This window comes from Schistocerca americana, chromosome X, assembly GCF_021461395.2.
Source record: "Schistocerca americana isolate TAMUIC-IGC-003095 chromosome X, iqSchAmer2.1, whole genome shotgun sequence".
Taxonomy (NCBI): domain Eukaryota; kingdom Metazoa; phylum Arthropoda; class Insecta; order Orthoptera; family Acrididae; genus Schistocerca; species Schistocerca americana.
Window position 1 is genome coordinate 203,923,241 of NC_060130.1, and position 24,229 is coordinate 203,947,469.

Genomic DNA, 24,229 nt, shown 5'->3' on the forward strand with positions numbered 1-24,229 from the left:
TAGAATTTCTCCCCTTCATGTTCCAGTCACATGTGGTGCTCAGAATAGTGCCAGAAGCCGAATTTTGCCACACACACTCGACTGTCACTTCACTCTGTTTTAAAATGAGACAGCCAGTTTCTCTTCAGACTCTGAAGGGATATAATATGATGACAGCTTCATGCAACCCCACAGGGAAAGATTCACTGTGGACACACCACAATCAATTGTGTATTGTTCTTCAAGGTACCATCACTTAACTTAATGTTATTGATCCCTAATTTCAAAATACTCATTTTGGGTTTACTGCTGTATGTATAATTTTGACCATAAAGATTTAATACATGCTGTGTATCTAAAATTATTCCCAGTTCTTTCAAAATCCAAGACCCACTTCTTGCAGACAATCCCTTTGTTTTATAAACAGTGTGAAAGCTCAGTGTATTTAAAAGAAACAGGCTGTGATGACATGTGGAATTCAATAGCTTCTTGCATGATCAGGAGTCAATGTCAGATCAAAAGAACAATTATTTTGTAGCATCTGCTCACTGTAGACTGATACCATTGTGCAGTCATTACAATAACACACCCTCCCCCCTTCAAAATGATCACATGAAAAATGTTTTAGTAATTCTGTCATGCCAAACAGGCAATAATATTGCCCTATTTGAATTGGAGCTTAACGGATGCAGTGTAGATCATCATCAGCCCCTGAGAACAAGAGCTGTTGCCACAGTTGCAACACCTAAGTTTCCCTGTATGTAATCTCAGTGGCTGATTCTATTCTACTTCATATGCAAGAATCTAAAGGTTCCAAGCAATTCAGTTTTTCTGTTTGGCCTATAGACTTGTTGATCCCAAGAAGAAAGTGCAGTCATAAAGATTGCAAGATCACAAGTAAATGATTTCAGATGTAACATAGTTTAATTTACTTATAGGTTTCATGTGTTTTTAGTGAAAGAAAATAAGTTGCACCCTATATACCATGCTATTTGTGTTTCTGCATAGTATTAAATATTTAAAAATTGTCTAGTATGATGGAGTCCTACATTTAATGTAGATGACTTGCTGTAAAATACAGTTTTGATCCATGTGTCTTGATATCTTCTGTTGACTTCACATTACAGTCTTTTGTCGTCTTGTCAAGGAAAGCAGAAACAGTATTGTTTCCTGCTCCTTAACTTTTTTCAATATCTGTCATTTGATATAGGGCAATTTATTCTTGATGTGTTGCTTCAAACTTCACCAACATGCTTCTCAGTGTCTTCCTCTACTGGTGGTACAAATACTGTTTAGATGTCATGCTCTCTTGAAAACTATTGTATGGTTTGAAACTATTCACTACAAGAATTTCAGTCAGAAACCTATTTTTATACTCATCTCTAGTGATTTACCAATAAAATCATAGCCAGCAATGTAATGTTTCTTTGACTCCCTCAGCATTACTTATTCTTTTCATGTATTTCATTCATTATGCAAGCACCACAGATTTTCTCCTGCACCTGTTTGCTGGCAGTGCAGCATTTGCTTAATACCTATCTTATCTTCTCTCACAAATATGATAACTTTGCTGTCTTTTAGAGAAGCACACACATTGCTTTTGTTAATTTTCAATTTGTATCATATTCCCTTGGGTGTTTGCACTGTTTCCTTGAATTTTAATTTTTATTTCTTCCACGGTTGAGTTCCCAGTCATTCTTTTATAGAGCATATCTGTGAACATCTGGAAATCTGTGCAGCCAGAATTTTGCAACAGTTCAAAACAACTAACATATCCTGTGTTACAATCAGCCAGAGCTCAACCATGTCCATTGGTTTTTGTGGCTTGTACATTCTGAAGTTGATGTTTGCTTTGGAATGTACTGTGCTTGCTTGGATGGTAATGTTGCCTCTGTGTGTAAAAGGTTCCAAGAATTTGCTCTTCAAGAACAATACAATGTTTCCTACCTCTGTCTCTGGTGGAAGAGACTTGAAATGTCCAAACGGTTTGTATGAGTCCATGGTATGAGAACATATCTAAATAAAACAATTTGTAATCAAGCCAGAAATTTAAAAATTTATGTTTAGTATTGGACATTGGAGTGGCTATCATGGTCTGAATCACTCTCAGAAAAATTTTCAATTGCTGTATAGTCAAGCTTCTCTAGTTGTTTAACACATGTTGCTTTTGTAATGAGTGATACACAGATTATGATGTGCTGTATTGTTTTGTTTCCAGTGATCTTCAATAGCTTGTTACTAACGGTCTGGAAAGATCATACTGGTGTTTTTGGTGACTAGGTGCTTTGGATATGAATGCCATTTTTTGAACATAAATCTTCTGATTCTAATGGTGGTCACAATGCAGTGTGCACATTTCTGCAACCCCTAGCATTGTTGTAATCACCACTCACTCTACTGTTTTCATCACTGCTAATAGTTTTCAGAAGAATCATCAAATAATTGACCCACTGTCAGATTTTGCAGCTTCTAGTAGTATCGCAGCAATGACAAACTTAATGCTGTATAAAAAGATTTTAGTCATGAATTCAAGGAGAAGCTAGTTGGGCCATAGAAAATGGAAAATTGCTAAGTACTACATTGTGGGTAGATATCTTCCCTTGAATAATGCCCCACAATTCCCACCTTTTTATTGTTTAAGTGAAATTGGATTCTTAGATTTCTCTTTACCTACTGTCACTGTATCTTAAGACAGTAGAAAGTGGGTCACATCTATTGAACCGATGTTACTTTATGAAGCTTATAATGGTTCCTCGAGCTAGCTTGCAGAAAGCTGCCTAGACTAGTTCTTCAAAGCTATTGGCAGAACATACCAAAGTTCAGTCCTTAACAGTGTACTGACATTATTTCTGCTTTATATTTCACCAAAATTTCCCTGAAATTCTTGTGCCAGTGTTATGGTTAAAGTCCTGTATTTCCTTCCAAACTATTCCATGTTTTAGAATATATTTTGTTATTTGCATCTTATAGGCTTGAAAAACATGATGGTGGTTATACACAAGTTCATTAGGATTAAAACTTAATATCGCAAATGCTTTTGTGACTAATTATGCAAGACATGCCAAATGTAATTTCAATGAAATAAATTTAAATAGACAAAAATTCTTTATGGGAACTGAGCCAATTTGTTATCTTTTCAGTCTACTATATTATTACTTGAGTCACAAAAATGGGATGTGAATATACATTAACTGCATAGTGCAGAAGGAAAGTAAATCATGAAATGCTTATTTAACTCAACAGTATAGATATTATGCTGCCAGCACTCACCCACCAACCTTACTAACCTGCTCTGCAAACTGCTTGAAAGGAGGTTTTCCCACTGCTTATGCTGGGTTGTCGACTCCACCTATCAGTGTTTTTCTAAAAGGCAACATCTCATTGCAGTCTTTTTGACCTACATAAGGCATACAAGAGTACCTGGCACCATCACATTTTACTTACCCTCCATGACTGGCACTTTCAAGGCTCCCTATCAATTTATATTCATCAGTTTTTATCTCGCTGGTTGTTCTGGATTGTACTTGGTACTTCACTCAGGTCTCCACAGGTCCAAGACAACAGCATCCCACAGGGTTCTGTGCAGAGTATCCCCCTCTTCCTCATTGCCATCAATGGCCGAGTGACCTCTGTCAGGCCATTGGTCACTCCTGCAGTGTATGTTAATGACATTTGCATTTGGTACAGCTCCTGGCTGTAGTCTTGGCTGAATGCCAGCTCCAAGGCACCATCCAATGGGCTTCTGCTTGGAGCCTTTCCCATGGTTTCCAATCTTATCCTGCAAAAATGTGGGTTGTGCAAATTTGTCATCATACCACAGCCCATCCTGGGCCAGAACTCTTCTTGGGTACACGGCTCTTGAACATAGCTCCGCAGTCCCAAATTTTTGGGACTCCTCTTTGACAAGAAGCTGACTTGGCTAAGGACTGCCAGCAAATAAAAGCTTCCTTGCCCACACTTCTTGTGGTGCGGATCGTGCCACATTGGCCCAATTTCACTTGAACTATGGTTGCCAGGTTTATAGCTCAGCAGTACTTTCAGCTTTGAAATTGTTAGGTCCAGTCAATAATTATGGAGTTCGACTGGCCACTGGCACCTTCCAGACTAGTCTCTCGTTTCCTTGCTGAGCAGGACTCTTCTCTGTTCAGTTCTGGTGATACCAACCCTTACTCACCTATGCAATCACAATTCGACAATTTCCTGACCGTATGACACGTCATATTGACCCTCTGATACCTGCCCTTGGGTTGTATTACCAGTCGGAATGTGCCTCACAAGCCTCTGCTGCTTAGGAACACCATTCATGTAGTGTTCTTATGATGGTACTGCTGGCAATTAAGACCCCACTATTAAATAAAACAGGTCTCCCTTGACTACATTTTAATATGTAGTGACTCGGTGTACAGTCTCCTCGCCATTGACCAATGTTACTCTTGCCACCCTGTGACATTCTCTCTGAGCTTAATCATACAGTCTGCTCAGTTTTCATTCTCTGAGTCTCAAGTCATGTTGGTATCCCAGAGAATGAACTGGCTCACTGTTTGGCTAGAGGTGCGATTACTCGCCCTTCATTTACTTTGATGATCACAGACATCGATTTGCGGGTGCAACTAAGACCTCTGCTCACTCTGAGATAGAACATCATCTGGTGGGCTATTGCCCTTACTAACAAACTCCGCACTATCAAGGAGTCTGCTGCTTCACTGCATACTTCTTTCTGTCCTCCCGGAATGATCTACCATTCGATGTTACCTACGTATTAGTCATACCAGACTCGTCCATAGTTTTATTTTATGTTAGGAGCCACCCTCACATTGTGATTGTGGAGCCTTACTGGCGGTAGTTCATATCCTGGTGGAATGAACCCCCTCCTCTCTCTCCTTGCTAAGTATGGCCTTCCAAATTCTTTGCTTCTCATGTTGGTGGATGACTCATGGACAGTTAAACTGGTTCTCAGTTTTCTCCATGACAGTGGTTTTTATTCTCAAATATAAAATTTTAACATTATACCAGGTATAACACCCCTGGGGTGCTGGAGTTGTTGGGGTTGGTGATGTATCCTTCCACATACTGGATCAGGGGGACCATTGACCCTGCCTCTTTTACCTGCTACCCATCTTACCTCCTTCCCTCCGTTGTAATTGCTTTGAGGTGGTTTGCCTCTTTCTGTGCCACACACTGTTTTAATTTAGGAGGAGTACTCTGTTGATTAGTTGGTGCTATCCCGTGCAGAGCACTGGACGACACCTATGTGTATGACCTTAACTATTTCTCTCATCTTTTTTTATTATTGATGATACAATACATTTTGAACCTTTTCCCTTTTACTTTCCTGGATCTCTCGAGTAGAAGGCATTCTTTACTCTGTATCTGTCTTCATCCATAATCAGGTTGGCAAGGTCAGATCGGGTGGCATTTCTCTCGCCACTGCTGTGCCCTGGGAGACCTCTTGTCTGCTCTGATCTGTGTACTGATTTAATCCACATGCTTTAACTTCTCCATAAATTGTGTGGTTTTTTCTTTTCTTTTTTTCTTTTTCTATTTTTCTTTTCTTTTTCTGTTTTTTCTTCAGTTCTGACACCAGTTTTTGCCTTCAGTGTCTCGCTTGTACTTTCCTTGTCTGAGTGCATTCCTGGTGGATGCCGCTACCTCTGGATGAATGGACCCTTGACCGACTCTGATGATGTCACTATTTAGTCCCTTACCCCCAATCAACCATCCATCCATCCATCCATCCATAATTTTTCTGTAGTTTGAATAAGATGTTTTGGTTTTGTAAAACTAGAAACATTAATGATTGACTTATGTAATCACAAACTCTTTTCATTTGTCATGTTATTTTTAAAACACATTCATATTAATTTTATTTTTAACCTTCTGGAGACTTCAGTTAGCCTTTGCCAATTGCTATATATATATCCTCCCGTTTTTTCTTTACTCTTTGACAGGGTTACTTATATAAAAACAAAGATGATGTGACTTACCATACGAAAGCGCTGGCAGGTCGATAGAAACACAAACAGACACATACATACACATCATCTTTGTTTTTAAATATATGTTTCCCTCTATTATATATATATATATATATATATATATATATATATATATAAAGATGATGTGACTTACCATACGAAAGCGCTGGCAGGTCGAAAGAAACACAGACAGACACATACATACACACAAAATTCTGGCTTTCGCAACCAACGGTTGCTTCATCAGGAAAGAGGGAAGGAGAGGGAAAGACGAAAGGATGTGGGTTTTAAAGGAGAGGGTAAGGAGTCATTCCAATCCCGGGAGAGGAAAGACTTACCTTCTTTCCCTCTTTCCTGACGAAGCAACCGTTGGTTGCGAAAGCTAGAATTTTGTGTGTATGTATGTGTCTGTTTGTGTTTCTTTCGACCTGCCAGCGCTTTCGTATGGTAAGTCACAACATCTTTGTTTTTAAATATATTTTTCCCGCGTGGAATGTTTCCCAAATAACACACACACACACACACACACACACACACACACACCAGGTTGACATATTAGGTACTCTTTTTGTGCAAAACAACATGTTCTCAAACGAGACTTCAAAACATCTTCAGTAGAAGTGACGCCCTTCCCCCTTCTCTTCCCTTGCTGTCCACATGGGTATAGGTTATACTTGACAACCAAAATAAATTAATAATTGGTTTGTTTTACTGACCCCCTACTCAAATAATTCAGTCACTGAAGAGTTCAAAGAAAACTTGAGTCTTTCAAGTCGGTACCCCATTCACACAGTTACAGTTGGTGATGAGTTCAACCTACCCTGGATATATTGCCCAAATTACATGTTAAAAGCCGACAGTAGGCACAGAACGTCATCCAAAATTGTAATGAGTATTTTCTCAGAAAATTATTTCGAACAGCAGGAGCCCACCCAAAATGTGAAAGTTTGTGAAAACATACTTGACCTCTTAGCAACAAATAATCCTAAGCAAATAGGGAGCTTCATGATGGATACTGGGATTAGTGACCACAAGGCAGTTCTGACGAGACTGAATACCATAACTCTAAAACCTACCAAAAATAAATGCAAAGTACATCTATTTAAAAAAGCAGATAAAAATTTTCTTGACACTTTTCTAAGAGAGAATTTCCACTCCTTCTGATCTGACTATGTAAGCATACATCATTTGTCATTTAACTTCAGAGAAATAATGTCGATGGCAATTGAGAGATATGTGCCATATAAATTAATAAGAAGTGGTACTGATCTCCCATAGTACACAAAACAGGTCAGAACACTGTTGCAGAAGCAACAAAAAAAGCCTGCCAAATTTAAAAGAATGCAAAATCTCCAAAATTGGCAATGTTTACAGAAGTTTGAAATTTAGTGTGAACTTGAATGCAAGATGCTTTTAATAGTTTCCACAGCAAAACTGTCTCATAATCTTTCAGAAAACCTGAAGAGATTCTGGTCGTATGAGAAGAGCGCCAGCAGCAAGACGCAGACAGTACTTTCATTGTGCGATAAAAATTGTGATGTTACTGATAACAGTGCCAGTAAAGCACAATTACTTAACACAGTTTTCCGAAACTCCTTCACCACATCAAATGAAATAAATATTCAAGAATCTAGAACAACTGCCATCATGAATAACTTAGAAATAGATATCCTCAGTGTAGTGAAGCAGCTTACATCACTTAATTAATAAAGGCAAGGCCTCCGGTCCAGATTTTATACCAGTTGGTTCCTTTCATTAAATGAAACAACAAGTTCACTGTTACCAGTCACCGTTTTATTTATTTCCACGACGCGTTTAGAAGGTTTAAACCTCCATCATCGGGTGGGTTTACATTAGTAAGTATTACATTTGTGTGTGTGTTGTGTTACGATTTTTGGAGGAACTTGTGGCACTGCCTAGTGGAGAAACGAGACACTATTTCAGAATATGGTTTAGGATAACTTTGACGAAAAATTAAACTGATATCTAATGGTAAACATTAAATAAGTAAACTACATACTTTCATACTGTGCTGATACAATAGCTCAGTACTTACCAATCATATACAACCGCTCACTTTCTGAAAGATCTGTACTTAAAGACTGGAAAGTTGTACAAGTCACACCAATACCAAAGATACGAAATAGGAGTAACCCACTAAATTGCAGACCCATATCACTGACATCGATTTACAGTAGGGTTTTGGAAGATATACTGTGTTCGATCATTATGAATTACCTCCAAGAAAATGATTTATTGAAATATAGCATAGATTCAGACAATATCGTTCTTGTGAAACACAACTAGCTCTTTATTCTCCTGAGGTAAGGAGTACTATCAACGGGGGATGTCAAATTGATTCCATATTTTTAGATTTCCAGGCAGCTTTCGACACCATTCCTCACAAGCATCTTCCAATTAAATTTTGTGCCTCTGGAGTATCACCTCAGTTGCGTGACTGCATTTGTGATTTCCTGTCAGAAATGTCACAGTTCATAAAGATTGTCAGAAAGTCATCAAGTAAAACAAAAGCAATATCTGGCATTCCCCAAGGAAGTGTCATAAGTGTTGTTGACCCTCTGCCTTTCCTGATCTACATAAATGACCTAGGAGAGAATCTGACCAGCCCTCTTAGATTGTTTGTGGATGGTGCAGTCATTTACTGTGTTGTAAAATCATTAGATGGGCAAAACCAATTGCAGAATGGTTTAGACAAGATACCTGTATGGTGCATAAAGTGATTCTAAATAATGAAAAATGTGAAGTCATCCACGTTGAGTAATAAAAAAAACTGCTAATTGGTTACACAATAAATCTCACAAATCGAAAGGGTGTAAATTCAACTAAATACTTAGGGATTACAGTTACAAATAACTTAAATTGGAATGATCACCTAGATAATCACAAATCGAAAGGGTGTAAATTCAACTAAATACTTAGGGATTACAGTTACAAATAACTTAAATTGGAATGATCACCTAGATAATGTTGTGGGGAAAGCAAACAAAAGACAGTGATTTATTGGCAGAACACTTTGAAAGAGCAACAGGTCTACTAAAGAGACTGCTTACACCATAGTTGTTTGTCCTCTTCTGGAGTATTGCTGTGTGCTGCGAGATCTGCATGAGATGTAACTGATGGAGAACATTGAATGCAAACAACTAGAAGTAGTTTAAAAGTTGTACTTTCAGGAGGTTGTAACTGTGTACTATCACAGGTATGCCCCAAATTTTTGCACATGGGATATGCTGGGGTTGTCTTGCAAGTGTGCTTTTTTTCTCCTTATAATGGGAGGACAATTTGATGAAGTTTCAATGTCAGACAAGAATGTGCCAAGTAAGGTTGAGAGAAATGGAAAAGACCAATCATGTGCCAATTGCCATGTTATAAAATTCCCTCAAAAGCAAAGAGAGTTTCATCTTCAATTTAAGCAAGATCGAGACCTAGTACACAAACAGAAGCTGGATGAAGCCAAACTGAGTGTGAAGAAAATGAGTGAATTTGAAAGTAAAATTGTTCCTAACAATCTGATTAAAAATTGTAATAAATGAAGCCGGTAAGTGGATTGAAATCTTCTGTTCAGTCACTCAGTGACCATACTGTCATTGAAACGGAATATGATGGAGAAACGCCTGAAATACTGAATTTGAACTTTTGAAAATGTTTCACTGTGGAAGATGGTAATACAGTTCCTCCTTTCAGTCGGCGAACAAATGCCCTGATGGCAGATATTGAGCTATACATCTGGGGAATAGAAAATAACAAAAACTGGTCACCAATGGAAAGGCAACTGTACCGGATGAAATACCTGAAGGTTCTACAAATATTATGTGAAAGAACTTGTTCTCCTTATAGTAGCAGTTTATCATAGGTCACTGGAGCAACAAAGGGCATCTAGTGATCAGAATAAAGCACAGGTCATTCCTGTTTTCAAGATGGTCATTGGACAGTCACTCTTAATTATTGGCTTATGACTCTGAAGTCGATCTGCTGTAGAAATATCGAAGATGTTTTATGCTCATGCATTATGACATTTTTGGAGTTTGTATGAATTTCTGGCAGTGCAGTTGGTTTCTTCCACCAACTTTACATCTTGTGCCTGTTGCTCTTCTGTATGTTGACACTACGAAATTCCTGGAGCTAATGATCGATATGAAACTTTCTTGATCCTCCCACATGTCTTACCTGGAAGCCTGCTGTATGTGGTCCCTCAATGTCCTGTGTGCCCTCAGTGGTACTTCCTGGGGAGCAGATCGAACCACCCTCCTCTATTTGTACCAGTTTCTTGTCCATTTAACACTAGACTATGGGTGTTTTGTTTATGCATCTGCATGTCCGTTGCTCTTATGCTGTCTCAATACTATCCACCATTGTGGCACGCATTTGGCCACTGGCAACTTATACACTAGCTTGGTTGAGTGTCTGTATTCAGAAGCTGCCGAACAACCGCTGTCCTACTGCCGTGACTTTCTCCTCAGCAGATATGCATGGTGTTTGTCTGCCATGCATGGCCACATATCCTATGCCTTCATGCCTCCTCCTTGGCTGACTCCTTTGATCGCCAGTACAGGGCACATCCCTCTTCTCTGTTACCACCTGGAGTTCACTTTTGGCTGTTGTTCTGGCAGCTTAACTTTACGCTACCTGCAAATTTCCTGGTGGGTGTGAACTCTTCACCATATTGGCTTCGTGCAGTGGCTAGTGTTCATGTTAGCCTCCATTTGCTTCCTTAGGACACTATTTCAGCCTCGCTTCATCGCCTTCAGTTCCATGACCTTCGCACAGGTCTTCACAATAGTACCTTGGTGTACACTGATGGGTCTCAGACTGACCGTGGTGTCGGGTGTGCCTTCGTCATTTGCATCGACGTTTTTTGGTATTGGCTTCAAGAACACTGCTCAGTATTTACAGAAGAGCTCTTTGCCCTGTATCAGGCCACGCAGTACATCCGGCGACACAGGCTTTCAAACTGCGTCATTTGCTCCAACTCTCTGTGTCCTTCAAAGCCTGTGTGTGCTGTATACTGTCCATCCCTTAGTGCAATGGCTCCAGGAAAGCTGTCACTTGCTCACTCTTGATGGAGTCACTGTGATGTTTGTGTGGGTTCCTGGTCACATCGGTCTGACAGGAAATGAGACCGCTGACGCTGCTGCCAAGGCTGCAGTCCTTGTATCTCAGCCCACTAGTTCTTACATTCCCTCCGATGACCTCTGTGTTTGCCATCTGTCAGCAGGTGGTGTCACTTTGCCATCACCACTGGTCCTCCCTTTAGGGGATCAAGCTCCGGGTTATTAAACCTTTCGGATGACCACCTCTCTGCCCTCTCGTCATGAGGAGATCTTCTTAGCTATGTTGCGTATCAGGCACTGTCTTTTTAGCCATCACCATTTGTTAAGTGGTGCTCTCCTACTACTTTGGGCTCATTGTCCTTTATTTAACGACTTACGTTCTCGTTTGTGTTTGCCGTCTGGGTTATCAACCGTTTTAGCGAATGATGCGTGGGCTGTCGACCGCATTTTACTTTTTATCTGTCGTAGCAATATGGTGAAGGACATTTAATTTTTAGTTCAGGGCCTCCATTTTTCTATGGCGGAATTTCTCCATGTCCGTCTTTTAGCTGTTTTCTCTTCCGTCGATTGCGATTAACATGTAGTCATTTGTAACTCCTCTCTTTGTCTTCATGTTCTACAGTTTTGAAATGGGTGCATATGACCCTAGTTGTTTTTGCACCCTAAAACGAAACAAAACAAAAACAAGAATGAAAGTCTCCACTGTAAAAAGCATCATGGAATCAGCAAATAAGAGATCTTGTGAAACTCTGTTCACTCTGAGATCTAGAGTGCTGTACATAAATGTACAAGTTCCTTGACTTCCAGAAGGCATTTTATACAGTTCCACACTGTTATTTAATGGACAAAATATGAACTTACAGAGTATTGGACCAGATTTGTGATTGTATTCAGGACTTCTTGGCAGGTCATTATGTCATTCTTACTGGAACAAGATTGAAAAATGTAAAGGTAATTTCTTAAGTATCCCAACAGAATGGTATAGAGTCACTACTGTTCACAATTTATATTCATGGTCTCGTGGATGATGTTGGAGGCTCTTTAAGACTGTTTGAGGATGATGCTGTTGTCTGTAGGAAGGTTGCAATGCCAGAAGATGGTAGCAAAATGCAGGAAGTCTTACAGCGGATCGACAATCTGTCCAAGGACTGGCAGTTGACTCTAATGCAAATAAATGCAATGTATTGTGCATAAGTAGGTGAAGAGGTCTTCTATTGATTGATTACGCTGTTGGCATCAAAACACTGGAAACAGTAACTATCGTAAAATACCTCAGTAGCCATCCAGAGTGACCCAAAGTGGAGTGATCATATAAAACAAATAGTAGGAAAGCAGGTACCAGACTGAGATTCATTGGGAGAATCTTATGAAAATGCCCTTAGGGGTTCAGCTTTCTTTTGCTGGGTATGGGCTTGGCAACCCCAGGATTCCTGAGGTGTGGACTGGTAAGCGCCGGCAGTCCCCTGTCACCGTAAGCTCTGGGCATGCTTCAGCAACCACTGTATGGTGTGGCAGTGGAACGTTGTGTGTCACAGGGAACGGGGCTCTTGACTTTACCACCTAGATTGTGAGGGTGGTAAAAACCTCTATAAAATACACCTCAATCTGAAGATATAGTTTACGCTGATGAGATGCATGGATGTTGAGGTGAAACAGTCATTAGCGGGCAGCCTCTGGGGAACCTGCTGCACCTCAATTCTATAAGGCTTACTCAGGCATGCGGGGCTCTAAGTGGACCTAGCTGCTCGTGGGGCCGTAATGGAACCCTTGGAGTTTTCTCCTTCTCTTCAAGTGTGGCCAATCAAATAAGAGGGCTCGTGTAGCTCCAGATTCAGGGGTTGCACAGAATTCGTCTGTGAATAGTAACAGAATGCATGCTGCTGGTCAGAATGTGTTTTTAATTGAGAAACAGAAAGAGGGCAGTTTTGTAAAGGTTACACCTTTTTATATTCAAAAGTTTGTGGAGGGCATCACAGACACACTGAAATCCATTAAGTGATTGCCTCTGGAAAGCTAAATGCCTTGGTGAATATGCCATCAAAATAGGGCTCCACAGCACCTTGAACTACAGCAAGGATGTTGTGTTGTGTAGAGATATGGTAGACATGACCAAGAAGGACTTGAAAGATGGGTGGGTTCAAGAAGGGAGTGTCGATGTGTGGAATATATTGAAAAGGGTGGATGGGCATCTGGTAAAATCTAACTCCTTCAGCGTTACCTTCAATAGCACAAAACTCCTGGAGCATATCAAGGCAGGTTTCGTGTGCCCAACCCAATGTGCTGTTTAAAATGCCAGTACTTTGGGCAAACCACCTTAGGATGTAAGGGTGAACCCACTTGTGGGGAAACATGGCAAGGCCGCCCATGGCAGAGTTGCTTGCTTCTCACTTCCGAAGTGTGTAAACTGTGCTGGGGATCACCCTATCTGGATTAGGGACTGCATTGTCTTCCTTGAAGAAAAGAGATACGAGAAATTAAAACATCTAAACACATCCCAACAGTGAGGCCAAGAAGATCTGTAAGTCCATGCAGCCTCCCTCATTTACTATATCTTTTGCTTCGGCCATTAAGAAGCCTATTTTGACAGCCAATGCTTCTACGCAGATGGAGTTTGCTAGTGTTAACACTAGTACCTGCGTTTATCAGTGTACTTGTCAAGCTGATGTTGTTTCAGAGCCCAGAGCCCCTCCAAGAGCATCTGAAAAGCCACAGTTACCACCAATGCAGAGCTCCCAGTACCTCCAAAGGCAGAGTCTTGTGAAACATCCAGCATAGCCTCTGCCACTGCTGCAGCAATTCCCACAAAGCCCTCCCAGACCAAATAAGCAAATGGGAAGCTTCCACCACACGTAAAAACAGGCGGTAGACTGTCAGACCATGTGATGTGCTTTGACATGATGGTTATGCTGCTTCTGCTTCAGAGCCAATGGAACTCAGAATCTTGGCAAGGTCGACCCTCCACCCACTGTGGAGGGTTGGGTTCATTTGGGGGAAGAGACCAAGCCGGCCGAAGTGGCCGTGCGGTTAAAGGCGCTGCAGTCTGAAACCGCAAGACCGCTACGGTCGCAGGTTCGAATCCTGCCTCGGGCATGGATGTTTGTGATGTCCTTAGGTTAGTTAGGTTTAACTAGTTCTAAGTTCTAGGGGACTAATGACCTCAGCAGTTGAGTCCCATAGTGCTCAGAGCCATTTGAACCATTTTTTTTTTGAAGAGACCAAACAGCGAGGTCATCGGCCTCATTGGATTAGGGAAGGATGGGGAAGGAAGTCGGCCGTCAAAGGAACCATCCCGGCATTTGCCTGAAGCGATTTAGGGAAATCACGCAAAACTTAAATCAGGATGGCTGGATGCAGGATTGAACCGTAGCCCTCCTGAATGCGAGTCCAGTGTGCTAACCAATGTGCCACCTCACTCGGTCCCATTGTGGACTGCCCATCCTGGCAGAAAGACAGAGTGAAGGTGGTAAATGTCTCGCGTACTACAGTGGAACACGACTAGGTTCAGGACACGTGGAGGAACTGAAATTCCTGCCACAGGCAGAACCCCTATGCTTGTGTTTACAGGAAACACATTTCAAAGCCACAGATGCCCCTGTGAACACAGACCACTCTTGTGCTCTCCCCTTGCTTACTGACCTACAAGCAGTAACCATTGCAGTTAATGCAAGTCAGATCATCACTATCTGCTCCCTGTACTTACCTCTGCAGTATGCAATAGGCTCTGAGACTCTTGCAGACCTTATTGAACAACTCACTCACATGATTTTTCTACTGGGTAATTTCAATGCCCGTAATGTATTATGGGGTTCAAACTATACTTGCCCCAGGGGTCAAGTCTTGGAGACCCTCATGATGTATCAGGAGCTCTGTATCCTCAACATGGGCAGTCCCAATCCTTTCTCAGCTGCTCTTGGGTTATCCTCAGCGATAGACCTGTCTTTCTGCTCTCCAGTCCTTGCAGACTCAGCACAGTTGGAAGCAGTTGATGACCTTCTTTCCAGTGACAGCTTCCCACTGTGGATCCACCTACTGAATGGAGGATTGCTTGAACAGAAGCCACCGAAATGGAAGATCAGCAGGGCTAACTGGGTGGTGTTTAGCCAGTTGGCTGTGTTTGAACATCGTGACAGCATCCAGGAGTGGGTGGACTGCATCACGTGTATGATCCATCCCAAAGTCTTCATGTTGCCATAGGAGGCCACCTGTATCTTGGTAGACAGATGAGTGCCTTTCAATGATCCAGGACAAGTGTGTGGATCCTTGACAGTTTAAATGCCATGTGAAGACAGACAACATCACAGCCTTTTGCATCACAAGAGCCAAGGCTCTATGTGTAATGAAGGAGAGCAAGAAAAGGTCATAGCAAGCGTTCCTGGTCTCCATCAATCATTCCACTTGTTCTACAAAAGTTTGGGAATCCATCTAGAGGGTTTCTGGCAAACACAGTTGTTTACCCATAGCTGCAGTGCTGAAGCAGGGGTGTCTCCAGACAGTCCCTAGAGACATTGCTCAGATGCTTGCCGATCATTTTGCACAAACTTCAGCCAATGCAAGCCAGGATCTGGTGTTCCATCGCTACTGTGCAACTGTAGAGAGGGGCAAATCCAGCAGTTCTGAGTCTTACATCTACCCTTTCTCCACGTGGGAACTGGAATCAGCGCTGTCTGTCTTTCCTGTGGAAACATCACTGTTTGACATATTCTTTGGTATCATTAAGTCATATGACACTACTGAGAGACACAATTTACTCACACAAATGTATCAATAGGGCTTTCGTGGCCACCTCCCCATCTTCATCGTACAGTCCGTCCTGTCTCAGTGGTTTCTTAGGATCCATGTTGGTGACATGCTGTGAGATCATTTTGAGCAGGAGAATGGTGTCCCTCAGGACAATGTTTTAAGTGTTACCCTCTTTGCGATAGTAAGTATCATATCTACGGAAAGGAGTGCTGTACAGTGCTCGTTATTTGTGGACAATTTTACTTTTTTCTGTTCCTCCTCCAGTGCTGCAACAGTGATCTGTCAGTTGCAACTTATGGTGTAGAGGTTGGAGGAGTAGGCTGCAAAGACAGGTTTTTAGTTTTCTGCAAACTGACTTGCATCTGAGGGACACCATTCTACATTTTAAAGACTCGGTGAGGTTTCTGGGCCTTATTTTTGGCTCTTAATTTGTCGTGCTTACTACACCTGAGGGACCTGAAAGCCATAGCCTAGAAGGTGCTAAATATCATAAACTGCCTTAGCCACAGGTCTTGGGGAGCAGACTGGGTCCATCTACTCCAGTTTTATTTGGCTTCTGTGCACTCACAGCTAGACTATGGATTCACAGTGTATGAGTCAGCAAGGGCTTCTTACCTTGATATTATCCACCATTAAGGGATTAGGCCGGCTATCGGTGCTTAAAGGACCAGCACTATATCCTCTCTCTGTGCTGAGGCTGGGGAATCACTACTCACCATCTGGTGGCACCTCCTCATGCTGCGTCAGGCATGTAAGTTCCTCGCAGCTCTGACTTCACCCGCATACCATTCTGTTGCTCATCTGCCTTTGGAATGCCCTTTCTTCTACAGTCCACTAGCTACAATGCCATTTGGGATCTGCGTGCAGCATGTGCTGGAGTCACTCAGTGTGGAGCAAGTACAACTCTAAATCCAGAGTTTTAACTGCCTGCTGCACTTGCTACTGCAGAGGCCCAAAGTAATTTTTTAGATTTGGCGCAGTGCAGGAGAGATTGCACTCCTATGTGTGTTTTTAATGCAATATTTTATGACGTTTTAGATGAACATCACAACTATGTAACTCTCTTTATGGATGTATCTAACAGGGGGACGCCGTTGGTTGCTCTGTTGTTTTCCCAGATCGTGTCCTCAAGGCCCAACTGCCTCAAGACATTATGGTCTTCGACACAGAATTATATGCAATCTTGCAGGGACTGGAGCAGATGGGATATCCTTCCAGTGCTTAATTTCTTGTCTGTTTCAGTTCTCTGAGTATCCTTACTCTCTAAAATGTTTGTACCCAGTAGATAAAGTAGTTCAGAATATCCAGGAAGCCATCCTCCAACTAAAATGACTGGGGAAGGTGGTATCTTTCTGCTGGATGCCAGGGCACATGTGTATTGTGAAGCACAAAGGGGTGGATTTTCCATTGTGTGGTGCTTGTGGTGTAGGGTCATTGTGCGCCATGTTTTAGTGGACTGTGTTTTAGTTTCCGACCTGCGGGCTGCTGTGGGTTTGGCAATGGATATACCCTCAATTTTAATTGATGTGCAAATGAATGCAATTGGAGTTTTAAAATTTTGTGAATTGTCCAACACTTTTTCCCAAGATTTTAGGGAGATGGTTTTAATGTGTTAACAGGGTGACTGGCTCACTGATGTTTTTTGTTGGTGGTCAGCCACAGACATTTTCCTGTGCCTTTGTTTTACCTCCTTTGCCATTTTACTTGTGTTTCAATATCATGTATAGCCACTTTTACTCTTTCTCCATTGTTTTATGTGCGGTGGAATGATTGTGCAGTCAATTTGAGTACATGAGTGAGCAACAATTTTTGAAGTTTTATTCACACACATTTTTTTTTAATGAATGTAAGGACGCTGAGAACCTCGCCATTTAATGCACATAAGCTACACACACACACACACACACACACACACACACACACACACACACACACACCTCTTATGAAAATGTAATTCATACACAAAAGAAGTGGCTTACAAAACAATAGTTTGTTTGATTCTTGAGTACTGTTCATAAGTTTTGATTCTTGAGTACTGTTCATAAGTTTGGGACCCTTATTTTACTAGGATCAGTGGTAGAAGTAAAGAAGATCCATTGAAGAGTTGTGCATTTTAGTCAGCACGAGGGTCTTATGGATATGCATGAAAAACTCCCATGGAAGATTCTACAGAAGAGACATTGTGCATCACATAATGCTTTATTGTTGCAAATTTGAGAGTGTACATTCAGAGGACCACCCCTCCCCCCTCACCCGCTTAGTTTGATTGAAAGTGAGGGATGTTTTTCACATAGGATTTGTCAGTTCACTTGTATTAAATATTTACATTTATTTAATGTAAAAATAAAGTAATAATTTACTAAAAATGTAGGAAAATTATTTTATTATTAAAATTTTAATTTAGTGTCAACAGGTTAAACTAAGCAGTAAAATCACTTAGAAAATTTTTGACTTGGCTTTGTGGAATTTTGTACACATTATAATTCATTCAGGCACCCACAATCTTTCCCCGTCAAGTGCACTGATACCGCACGTATTGCGTCCCCTGTGCTCATTTGTTATACTGACAGCCGGTACAAGCTCTGCTGACATGTCAGACTATTCTAGTTGCCGTGGCAATAGGAACCCCCCCCCCCCCCCCCCCCCCTCAGACCAACAACTTTTTAACTCAGTTGCTAGTGTGCGGATACATTTTTTTACAGATATAGTGATTATCATAATGCTTTTAAGTATTGGTTTTACAATTGTTATTGACTTCAGTATGTGGCTATTAGATGTGGCATGTTTTTGAGGATTTGTCTGCCTATTTTTATTTTGAAGGGCTTATAGTTTCCACTGTGTATGGCATTTTCTTTTGTAGGCCAAATCATTTTTCTCTCTGTACCTTTTTTTTTTTTTTTTTTTTCGAAAGTTTTGTCAGGTCTGTGAAATTATTCTACTCACAGGAGTATTTTCAATGTTTTGAAAGAAGTGAGATACCTGTAAACTTGCCCAGCTGTTGTCACTTTCAATAAAACTTTTCTGGGTATGTGGCTGAATTGTAATGTTATTATTTAACAGAAGTTCCTGAAACAGTTGAAGGCAGCCCTGTTAAGGTTAATGTAATTACTGTAAATTAATTGCCCTGGTGATGAAGGCCATTTGAAACAGTGGTTCCAAGATTGGTCAATATAACAACATGATGATGCGTTCACTTACCTGGAAGAGTTATATTAAAGAACTTGTAGTGCTTGTTTATCAAAGATTTGAACTGAGGGTCAGTTCAATGATTTAGTTCAGTGGTTAGTTCCAGTACACACAAATGCATCCATCTAATGAACAGTTGCTGACAACCCTTGCACTTGCTGCAAGTTAGGCATATGTGGATTTAGATAACATTTGATATGACCATAGTAGTAGTTTATCTACTTTCTTTTGTGTTGAGAGGGTGCTCCATGTCTTATACTGCCAAATATGTTGACTGATTTCATCTGTACTCTTAGCAGCCTATACAGGGTGAACATACCAGACCAGCAGAGTTTGTTACTCCTCTAGCTCCTGTGACATGATATGTGAGATGGTTTTGTGATCGCCATTTCTACACTGTATACTTTAATGTTTTTGCTTTACATAAAGTGTTGCTTGAGCATTATGACATAATTATGTAACAATGGCACAGATGTTCATCTGAATACAAATTAAATTAATCTGAACAGTGAAATTATCTGTCCTTGTATAATGAAACATGCCTACATAGATGTTTTTCCTTCGGATTTTTTGAAGAAAAATCTGAGTGTTTGAAAAAGCCTGGTGCTGTAGTTTATGTTTTACATGTTAATTATTTACAATATGGCCTAGTAAAATGATTCACTGCATTTTTGCTTTTAGATGCTTCTGAAATATGCAAGGAAGTTCTGCATAATTTGTGCAGAAAAAAAGGTCTCACAGAGGGGAAAATATTTAGTTATATCAGTGCCCTAGTAAAACTGATATCAAAGGTCAATGGACCTTCAGAGCTTGGGTATTCTGTGGAACAATTACAGTGTTGGTAAGTCATGCCTTCTGTTTTTTATTTGTACTAACCATTGATGACTAGGAAATATGATATACTGCATCTAAACCTTTGTAGTTTGCGTGTTCCATTAATTCACGAGGCATCCCGTGTCAGAGCAGCAGCTCTGCAGGCTGTGAGGTACACAGTGAAAGAAGAGAAGCATGTAAGGTCACTGTACTCTCTAAATTACCCTTATCTCATTGCCAGGTAAGTTTCATGAAATGTATTTTCTCTTTGAGTAGAAATTCATAAATAGGTGAAGTTTTAACTGTAAATGTAATCTTCATTTTGAGGTAGAGAAGTTTAGGACATTACAAACAATGATTTAAATAATTCAGCTATATACCCATAATAGTAATTTGTGTTTACTTCAGGTGCCTTGATGTGAACCTTCGAAATGATATGGAAAGGGTCCAGGCCCTGCGCCTTGTGCGCCGTCTTTTGGCTTTAGCACCAGGCCTTTTTCCACCAGCTATTGTGCGTTCCCTCGTGTCTCTCGCTAATGGGGCTGTTGAAGAGAAAGATCAGATGCTGAGAGCCTGCCTTGCCACACTGGCTGAAATATGTATGTTCAGTATTTGCATTATTTTAATTTGTAAACCTTTTTTAATTCATAAGGAATTAATATCTTTCATCTGTGTGTGTGTGTGTGTGTGTGTGTGTGTGTGTGTGTGTGAGATATATATATATATATATATATATATAGATATATATATATATATATATATATATATATCTCTCTATATATATATATATATATATCTACTATGTGCCAACAACATAACTACCCAGGTCATAAATGAGCCCACAAACAGAAGAAAATGTAGAAATTGTGGAAATGAACAGTTGATAACTTTCATTCCTCCACTTGCCTACTCTGCAATTTCTTACTATATATATATATATATAATATATATATATATATATATAATTTAGACAGTTCTGAACCGGTATTCTGAAATAACTTTGTTGTTTGTTTGTGCAATTGATCTCCACACCATTCGTCCCCTTATTTTTCTGTTTATAAATGCTTCATATTAATACAAATAATGAATTTAGTATTATTATTTAAGTGTAGTGTCATATTTTTGTTTATTTCAGCATGTGAACGTGAGTAGTAGGGCAGAATTGGGATCACAAGAGGTGTAAATGTGAGGACTGTTTGACATATTTAGAATAAATACAGTTTGGAGGCAGTGAGTTTGAAAATGATAGTGAAATGGTGTGACACGCCAGCTGAGCTCTTGACATTCACTTCTTTCTGTTGCAGTGACTGCTTCGATTGAACCGCCCAAAGTCAGATAGCTCCACATGGACTCAAATGCGGTAATCAAATCTGTCACATAGCGGAATAACGATATGGATAAGGGTGGCCCTGCAAATGAGTCCTGGGCGTTGGTTCTCACACAGTATAATAAAAAGGGATCATCTAACTAATTAAATTAAAGATCAATTCAAATTAACCCCAGTTTATTATAATATTCTCTCTTCTTACACAGATCAATGTGAATTAGTGTCCAAATGTATTGAGGTCAATAAGTCGCAGAGAACATGAAAACTAACATTTATAAACATTAAATAAATCTAAACTAACAATTGAAAAGCTTGGCAAAGTCCATGTCAGATAGGTGAATGGAATGACCGTCATCTCGCACATCATCTCTAAAATTACATAACTGCGGTGACACACAGTGATCACTCAGATTTCGCTAGAAGGGCATATGACTACTATGTGCCAACAACATAACTACCCAGGTCATAAATGAGCCCTCAAACATAAGAAAATGTAGAAATTGTGGAAATGAACAGTTGATAACTTTCATTCCTCCACTTGCCTACTCTGCAATTTCTTACTATACATAGCATTCTGAAAGTGGAAAGCCGCAAGTGATGCAAGACCACAGCCACAAGTTGAGAACTGGATGCTGTAACCCCGTCGTTGACAACCAAGCATCTTCCTCCCAAGCGGAAGTCCTAAACTTGGCACTGCCCTGGGCTCAACTGCCGCAGACTGTTTCCTAGAGTTGAAAGTCCCTGACTGTGTCTTAAACTCCAGTGTGTCCTGAACATAACTCTCTGCCCTCTGCAAGTTTTTGAAATTCTCCTTTGACTTTAAAAGCTCCACTAAACACTGGCCAAAGGTATTACTGTTAACAAACTAACTCCCCACCTTGAAAAAGTTTGAAATATAAGTCAGTTGGCTTCCTCGCCATGTATACTGGTTTTAAACAATTTAGTACAAACCTCCCAGTTGTCGATTAAGTCTTCAGTACAGCCAGTATGCTGATCCCTCACACCTGAAATTCTCAGAACCTTGCACTCTGTCTCCCACATGTAATTTTAAGACTACCCAATGAAATCTCTTACTGCCACTTTTTAGACATGAGGTATTTCACCCCACCTGGAGTGGTACCAAGATGTCTACACATTGCACTTACAAATAAAATTTCTGTTTTCAAGGCATCCATTTTCACGAGACAACAGAGATCTATGACCAAACTGTACTACTCTGCTTTCTAGGAAGTAGGCAGTCAGACAAAATTACATCCTTTAGAACTGTGGCTTGTCCGGATTACTGGCCTTGTAAAACGGTAATATGCAGCATAGGGCTAGATTCTCATCATGACTCACTATACAATTTGTTCAGTTAAAACTCTGATCACATACCACACAGGGCATGGCTAGCGCGAGAATGTATGGGTGCCAGTGGCTGGGTGCCCAGCTGACATTGTGTGGCCAATGTTTGCTTTTGGCATCCAGAAGGGACATGTCTCCTCATACTCTCTCCATTGAAATCCAAGCCCGCTCCCCTGGGAGCACTGCCATACATCGTTATTCTCTTCCCGGATCATCACGACACTCCTAAAAATGTGCAACTACAGAAATATGCAACATGCAAACTATCACCAGATTAGAGGAAACAATGTGAGAGGAGTTATGGGCTGAATCCTTGCAATCACTGCTATTACCCATAATCTGCATTGACTATTTATTAATTGACCGGAGTATTGAATTAAACATAATGAAATATGAGAGGTGTCGGTCCAACAATGGACTGATGCATTTCAGTGGGTACTATTAAATGATACACAGAGCTTAAGCATTGAAAGTCAATGTATAATTTTTTGTTTTATTATACGTTAGGGGTTCAGATTAATGGAACAGATTTGGGCATAAATGTTTTGTTTGTCGTTGGGCAACAGTCTGTTGGTAGTAAATATGAAAATAGCGGTTTATTGACCATTTTTATGGTCATAGCAACAGATCAGGAGCAGGATAGTTTCTTAAGAAGTAGTATGTGACATAATGATTGGGAAAAAGAGAATGCACGGGAAACTCAATCACTGGCTATAAAGGAAGGGAAAGTAGTTACAGTGTCAGATAGTATCTCAGTTTGTCCCTTTTTACTTTCTTACAAAACTCATAACCGAGATCTGATAAGGGTATTTAACCTTAAATGGGACAACACAATCAAGGTTGGTTTGGATAAATGAAAATAATTTGCAAGATGGAGAAAAGATGAGAAAAAGTTAGTGTTGTACTGTAAGTGGATGCAGCAAAGGAATGTGAAAGAGAAACCAACGGATGTTGCAGGGATAAGAGAGAGAATCTAGGAACAGAAGTAAGTGGGTAATGAAACTACTGTATTGCATCTTGTAGACAAAGTCACTGGGTGTATGGAGATGCTGGTTTTGACTGAGATGGAAGTAATTATAAGTACTTACTATAATTACATTGCTGTTCCATGGCTGTAATTAATGTATGTAGTAGTAGTAAAAAAAACCATTATGTAAATGTGGTTTTCCAGTGATCCATGAAACTTGCAAACTGGTAATGGAAAATCATCCTTATCTCCCTCAACAGCATATTAAAATGTTAGTTAGTGCTGCATATGCTGGTGGTAAGTTCCTATGGGACCAAATTGCTGACCAAGCAAGATGGCGCAATGGTTAGCACACTGGACTCGCATTCAGGAGGATGTTGGTTCAAACCCGCGTCCAGCCATCATGATTTACGTTTTCTGTGATATTCCCTAAATCGCTTCAGGCGAATGCCGGGATGTTTCCTTTGAAAAGGCCAACTTCCTTTCTCAGCCTCCCCTAATCTGACATGACCGATGACATCACTGTTTGGTCCATTCCGCCAAAACAACCAGCCAACCAACCAACCAATCTGCTGAAGTCATTGGTCCCTAGGCTTACACACTACTTAATCTAACTTCAACTAACTTACACTAACGTCAACACACATACCCATGCCAGAGGGAGGACTTGAACCTCTGATGGGGCGAGCCACGCGAACCGTAACAAGGCTCCCTAGACCACGTGGCTACCACGCGTGGTACACATGCTGGTTTAGTTGCATTTTTAGCCTTTGATAAGGATTGCTTTGAACTGCAGGTTAATATTTACTCCAAGTGCACCAAGAAAGAT

General features: G+C 40.5%; 1 protein-coding gene across 2 annotated transcripts in view; it reads left to right on the forward strand.

The window, feature by feature from the left end:
* LOC124554923 (rapamycin-insensitive companion of mTOR) overlaps positions 1-24,229 on the forward strand; it is a 265,312-nt gene that overhangs the window by 21,927 nt on the left and 219,156 nt on the right. For both annotated transcript variants that reach the window (XM_047128612.1, XM_047128613.1), the window contains exons 3-5: positions 19,631-19,790; positions 19,872-20,003; positions 20,171-20,361. In XM_047128612.1, the coding sequence (XP_046984568.1) occupies positions 19,631-19,790; positions 19,872-20,003; positions 20,171-20,361 (483 nt within the window). The remainder of the gene's footprint in view (positions 1-19,630; positions 19,791-19,871; positions 20,004-20,170; positions 20,362-24,229) is intronic.